The sequence below is a fragment of the Xenopus tropicalis genome, chromosome 10 (assembly GCF_000004195.4).
Source record: "Xenopus tropicalis strain Nigerian chromosome 10, UCB_Xtro_10.0, whole genome shotgun sequence".
In the NCBI taxonomy this organism is placed as follows: Eukaryota; Metazoa; Chordata; class Amphibia; order Anura; family Pipidae; genus Xenopus; species Xenopus tropicalis.
In genome coordinates, this window is record NC_030686.2 from 31,187,380 (window position 1) to 31,194,319 (window position 6,940).

Here is a 6,940-nt window from a genome sequence, read left to right on the forward strand (position 1 = left end):
GTTACCCTTGAATACTGGGATGAAGTGAAAACTTTCTTTTTGAATTCTGTTATCTCTAGTGTTAGAGATCAAGTTATCAGATATCCCAACCCATATTTTTCAGGAGTCCATTATATTAATATACCCAGCTTGGGTAAAGCAAGGGTGTGGTTAAGGCATATTGAGGCATAATGTGTGGTCTAGACACAACAGGGCATGGGCAGGTTTACAGTGGGTGTGGGCATAAATGTCTTTTAATGTGGCCTGATGAGGCATCTCTGAACTATACAGTTTTGCATATATGGTCAAATGAGAAATGGGCATTGCAAATGCTTTATATGCAACCCAGCATGCTAGCGCCAATGAAACCAGAAGTACTGTAACTACAAAAAAGAAGTGATGACATTATAACCTCAAGTGACAAGATGGGGAAATGGAAATAAAAAACACTTAAACTTAATGGCAAGTCTTTTATCTTAATGGCAAGTCTTTTATCAACCAAAATAACTATGTTACCATGATAATGGGGGAAGGAAGACAGTAGGTGACAACAGTTGTGATGGATCAGTATCAGTAAAATAAAGGCAGAGAAACAATTTATAAAGTAAAATGAGAAAAATTGGTATGTAAAAGAAGAGCAAAAGAAGAAAAATATAACATTTCATAATGCATAAAACATAGACAAAGTTTTTGTTAAATATAATTTGTGACATTTTTATTTATTGCTTTTTTAATCTTACATTCTAATATAAAATGTAAATGTATCAATTACATAAATATAAGCTATATTTAGTCTCTTGTATACACCACCGCACCATCTGGCAGTGAAAGTTGTTGAGCAGGCCCCCTATGTAATTCCAGCACAACTGACAAGTCATAGCCTGAAGTCACGTCTGATATAGAGATGTATCTTGTAAGAACTGTTCCTTTAACAGATAAAAGGCAGAATTCTGGCCTTTTACACCTTAGCTGTTGTTGATATCAATGAGTATCACAGTCATAGCTATTACCTTCATAGTTTTCATAATTATTCCTGTCAGGACTTGATGGGGCCCTGTAAGGTCGCAGTTTTTCTGGGAGGCTCTGATCCAGTTTTTTGTTTGATGTGTGTTAGCACCAGCTCTACACTCCTCTCCAAAACATCTGGTAGAAGATCTTGCTCAGCCTTGTTGAACCGCCCCAGGACATGCCATTCTACTGACGAGCAATCAGCAGGACGTCCAATGCCAACTAAGAGACGGGTCATTATCTATAGAAAATGGCAGAGTACATGAGAACTTTGCAGGCAAACTGAAATCTCTTTATAGATGAAATCATCAAAAATCTTACATCTGACTGAAGACATGTAATGCAAGAGCGAACACCATTATGGCCTCTGTAACAAAGAGAAAATATTTGTTACACCTTCCATATTATAACAAAAACTAAAATTTTTCATGGAACATGATATTCTAAAGGTAGCCTTTAGAATCGGTTCGGCAGCTTATCTGCCCGTGTGTGGGCACCAACAATGGGCCTCCCCGACAAACATCTGGCCTGAAATGGATCATCAACGAATTGATGGCGCCTATGCCATCCATTTTAATTTGAATGTTTGGCCCTAGGGCCAAATGACCGAATTAGCCTGGTATCGTCCACCCATAGGTGGGCATATCGGAGAAGATCCACTCGCTTGATGACCTCGCCAAACAAGGAGATTTTAAAGCATATGGCACCTTTAGTCTTTTTATTCACAATATTCCTTTGAACTCCTTACTTACTGTGATACAGAATAGTTCCCCACAGAGCAAAGGGTAACGTAAACAAAATACTTTCCTGATTCTTACTTAAGAACTATGAAACAGCAAATGATTTGACAAATAATGCTGCTCTCCTGGAGAACTGCAGTGGTCATATTGCTCTTCCCAGTCTGCCATTAACCTCCATTCAAAAGAAAAGGAAATCTAGAATTTGTCAATGCCACTATCTACCATAGAGTGTTTACAGTTTATTTGTAGTTCTGCCTGAAAATATCATGATGGTCAAGATACCAGGGTCACCATGTGCCTAAAACCAGAAATCTAATGCCACATCATTAGGGGCACCCTATGTTTTTACAGTTTTTGACATCTCTAAAAGTAAGCTGGTGTATTAATGTTGTACTCTAAATATGCATGCTCTCCTGCTCCCTATTATAAACTCTGTTATAATAAGGAATAAATAGAATACACCTAGAAACTAAACTACAAGTAATGTTTTTTTACATATAAGTTTTCTTAAATTCAATCAGGTTACCTGGCACTTCCTCCAAACTTCAAGGACACCTTGCCCAAAGGCTTATCCAGCTCATCATGCAGAAGATAAATATTTTCAGGTTTTAGTCGAAACTTGGTTGCTAAAGTAAACAGATGTATTATTAAAAAGAGACACCCAGAAAAAGCAGTAATTATGAGACTGGCTTTTAATTAAATGGAAATGAAGCCTGGATGAGACACAAGAGAAAACTAAAAAGTCAAGTGGATCATATAGACAATAAAGTGTTCAATGCCATATTATACAGATCAAACAACTGACCCCTTCCTATTAGATTTATCTTTGGCCTGTTCAATACTAGCTGAAGTATCGAGCAGGCCAAATGTAAATCCCAACCCCCAGCCGGCTTACAGCGTACATTCAAGATTAAAGGAACAGTAACACCAAAAAATGAAAGTGTATAAAAGTAACTAAAATATAATGTGCTGCTGCCCTGCACTGGTAAAAGTTGTGTGTTTACTTCAGAAAGTCTACTATAATTTATATAAATAAGCTGCTGTGTAGCCATGGGGGCAGCCATTCAAAGGAGAAAAGGCACAGGCACATAGCAGATAACAGATAAAACACTATTGTATTCTACAGAGCTTATCTGTTATCTGCTATGTAACCTGTGCCTTTTCTCCTTTTTTCCAGTTTGAATGGCTGCCCCCATGGCTACACAGCAGCTTATTATATAAATTATAGTAGTGTTACTGTAGCAAACACACCAGTTTTACCAGTGCAGGGCAACAGTGCATTATATTTTTATTACTTTAAAGCTCTTTCATTTTTTGGTGTTACTGTTCCTTTAACCCCCAGCTTGTTTATTTTTTACCCAAACCCGCTTCTAACCTGCCACTGATATCATAGAAAGCAGGACTAAGAGGTGCACAATCTGACTTTTTTCCCCACTGGTCGCAGGGCTCTGAACGTTTTGGAGGGGACTTGTTGCTACCCCCTTGAACAGAACATTGCCTAATTTGTGTGTAATTCAGATGCGCACGTTAGGTAGAGGCAGGAGGCCTAGGCCGTAACGGGGCCCTGCCCTAATTGGCTTGTCTGCTCCTCCTGATATCGCGCTTTGCTCCTTGTGGTGAATTTTTTCACTTTGTCACCCAGCCTGGAGAAGACTAAGGGGCCCATTCATTAAACCACAGTTTTTTTTGTGGTTAAAAGCATGTTATACCAAAAATTTGGAGTAACCACGATAATTTCTGATGTTCGGAAATGTCATGAAAATTATTTTATCGGTCGTACAAAAACATCACAGTTGCGTTCCGAAAATCGCAAATTTTTCGGATCTGAATGTTCGTAAATGGCACGAAAATCTTTCTGGCTTTGACACCTTTAATGTATGATTTTGGAAGCCTTCCACAGGACTCAGTGGCACTCTACAGCTGCAACCTGGCCAAAAGCAAGTCACGATACCAAAGCTTGAATGAATTCCAAAATGGTCATAGTCTTTGCGAAAAATACCATTTTTTCGTGGAAGTTAACGAAAACCACAAAAAAGTTGTACTGTTTTAACAATATTATCATGGTCATTACGGAAAGATCTAAAATTTAAAAAAAAAATTGTGGTTTAATGAATGGGGGGCAACAAATTGTAACATAAATTTGAAAAACAAGTCCAAAAATACCTGCATTTGCCACACTCTTTCCATTAAGATTCATGAACTGGCGTGGTTTCATTAGCACGACGTGCATCCCATCAATGTCAGTATCAGTAAGGTCAGCTCCTGCTTGTCTGTCTGCCTTCCACCGATCTGCAATGTTCAGCCTGCGGGCTAACTGATTTACCACTGCCATGCCAATGCTGTGCCGGGTTCCTGCCATCCTATAGTTCCCTAGTCCAACCACCTGGTAAAGGAAAACTGGTTATTATAATACAGCACCCTAAATATAACATCTGGTAAGCTTTTTGGTAGGGCCCTTTTACTGCTTGCATTGGCTGTTTTTGTATGGTAAATGTATAACACTGCCTTATCAAATGTTGCTGCTTTATAAATCTGTGTTAATAATAACAGCATAATTATAGAGACTGGTTGTAGAAGAGATTGCTTATCACCTAAATAAGAACTATGCATCTCTTTTTCTCTGTCTCTCTACAAATATGATTTTTCCTTCTGCATATAGATAATTTGTTACCTTACCAGCCAATCCTCTGCTCTTGTTGTTTTGTTAAACTCTATGGGGCTGATTTACTAATCCACGAATCTGAATGGGAAAAATTTGAATTGGAAAACGAACATTTTGCGACCTTTTCGTATTTTTTGCAACTTTTTTGTAGCCGTTACGACTTGCGCAAATTTCGTATTGAGCGCTCGAAAAAGTCGCAAAATACCGATCATTACGAAAAAAAACGCATTCGAAAGCTTTTCGGACGTTCGTGGATTAGTAAATGCGCCCCTTAGATTTCCTAAATGCCAAGTGTTTGCCTTTCTAATAATACACTTTTATCTGAATTAACAGGGCCTATGTTAAAAGGGAGAAAAACACCAGTTTTCCAATTTCTATCATATTTTCATTTTATTTATATGGCACAATATCATTTAGTGTCTGGTGGCAGCAACATTGGAATTCTCCTAAAATCACTTAATTGTCAAGAAAAAAAAAAAACCCATGTCCTCAGTACTGCACTATGCTGCACTACACTACACTGCAGCAGTAGTCGTAAAGTACCCCCGTTGGCTCTTATGTTTCAAACATGGTCGCCAGGTCTGGTCACATACGTGTTAAATCTCCCATTGTAAAACAAAACGACAATTTACCATTAATCTTTGTCCCTCAAGACTTTTAGGCGCCACATTACTAAGACACCGTCCGAGGCGGAGCGCACACAGACTTCTCAGTGACTGCATTATTCGCAATGAAACAGCGGCACCCCAGAACTCTTCAGGTTACTGCGGGAGTGACATCACTGCCATGTGACCGAGAGTGGGGTGGGCGGAGCTTGGACGGAGGGGAAGCAGTGTAATAGGCGGGCGGGCAGGGATGGTGTTTGGGGCTTATGTTCCTGCAGATATTATGGGCTATGCACTGAGCAAAGGCTTGAAATGGTAATGGAGTTACATACATAGTTGGAATGGAGGGAGACGTACCAGCAACACTGTCATTAGAGACTCATGGGACTCTAAAACATACTGGGGTTTTAGCCTTCCGTTTTTTCATGCAATTAGCGTTATGCAGCTGGCTCAGAAGGTGGGTCAGGCTGGTTGGAGAGGGGCCTGTGTAAGAATTGTATGAGGCTGATGGGAACGGAGGGGCCTGTGTGGGGTTGGTATTGGGCTGATGGGGAACAGAGGGGCCTGTGTGGGGTTGGTATTGGGCTGATGGAAAACGGAGGGGCCTGTGTGGGGTTGGTATTGGGCTGATGAAAAATGGAGGGGCCTCTGTGGGGTTGGTATTGGGCTGATGGAAAACGGAGGGGCCTGACTGGGGTTGGTATCAATGATGGAAAACGAACAGAGGGGCCTGTGTGGGGTTGGTATCGGACTGATGGAAAACTGAGGGGCCTGTGTGGGGTTGGTATCAATGATGGAAAACGAACAGAGGGGCCTGTGTGGGGTTGATATCGAACTGTTGGAAAATGGAGGGGCCTGTGTAGGTTTGGTATCAGGCGGATGGAAAAAGGAGGGGCCTGTGTGGGGTTGGTATCGCTGGTGGAAAACGAACAGAGGGGCCTGTGTGGGGTTGGTATCGCTGGTGGAAAACGAACAGAGGGGCCTGTGTGGGGTTGGTATCGCTGGTGGAAAACGAACAGAGGGGCCTGTGTGGGGTTGGTATCGCTGGTGGAAAACGAACAGAGGGGCCTGTGTGGGGTTGGTATCGCTGGTGGAAAACGAATAGAGGGGCCTGTGTGGGGTTGGTATCACTGATGGAAAACGGAGGGGCCTGTGTGGGGTTGGTATCGCTGATGGAAAACTGAGGGGCCTGTGTGGGGTTGGTATCGGACTAATGGAAAACGGAGGGGCCTGACTGGGGTTTGTATCGCTGGTGGAAACAGAGTGGCCTGTGTGGAGTTGGTATCAATGATGGAAACGAACAGAGGGGCCTGTGTGGGGTTGGTATCGCTGGTTGAAAATGGAGGGGCCTGTGGGGTTGGTATCGGACTGATGGAAAACGGAGGGGCCTGTGTGGGGTTGATATTGAACTGTTGGAAAATGGAGGGGCCTGTGTAGGTTTGGTATCAGGCGGATGGAAAAAGGAGGGGCCTGTATGGGGTTGGTATCGTTGGTGGAAAACGAACAGAGGGGCCTGTGTGGGGTTGGTATCGCTGGTGGAAAACGAACAGAGGGGCCTGTGTGGGGTTGGTATCGCTGGTGGAAAACGAACAGAGGGGCCTGTGTGGGGTTGGTATCGCTGGTGGAAAACGAACAGAGGGGCCTGTGTGGGGTTGGTATCGCTGGTGGAAAACGAACAGAGGGGCCTGTGTGGGGTTGGTATCGCTGGTGGAAAACGAACAGAGGGGCCTGTGTGGGGTTGGTATCGCTGGTGGAAAACGAACAGAGGGGCCTGTGTGGGGTTGGTATCGCTGGTGGAAAACGAACAGGGGCCTGTGTGGGGTTGGTATCGCTGGTGGAAAACGAACAGAGGGGCCTGTGTGGGGTTGGTATCGCTGATGGAAACGGAGGGGTCTGTGTGGGATTGGTATTGGAGAACAGAGGGGCCTGTGTGGGGTTGGTATCAG

The 6,940-nt window shown here is 42.8% G+C and overlaps 1 protein-coding gene across 1 annotated transcript; it reads right to left on the minus strand.

Moving 5' to 3' along the window:
* Positions 1-435: 435 nt before the first annotated feature.
* ptrh1 (peptidyl-tRNA hydrolase 1 homolog) lies at positions 436-5,195 on the minus strand. Its single transcript, XM_002935891.5, has 5 exons — positions 5,022-5,195; positions 3,891-4,110; positions 2,254-2,353; positions 1,309-1,354; positions 436-1,228 (listed from the first exon to the last, which is right to left on the minus strand). The coding sequence occupies exons 1-5, from the start codon at positions 5,109-5,111 to the stop codon at positions 1,016-1,018; spliced, it is 669 nt and encodes a 222-aa protein (XP_002935937.2). The 5' UTR covers positions 5,112-5,195; the 3' UTR covers positions 436-1,015.
* Positions 5,196-6,940: the final 1,745 nt, after the last annotated feature.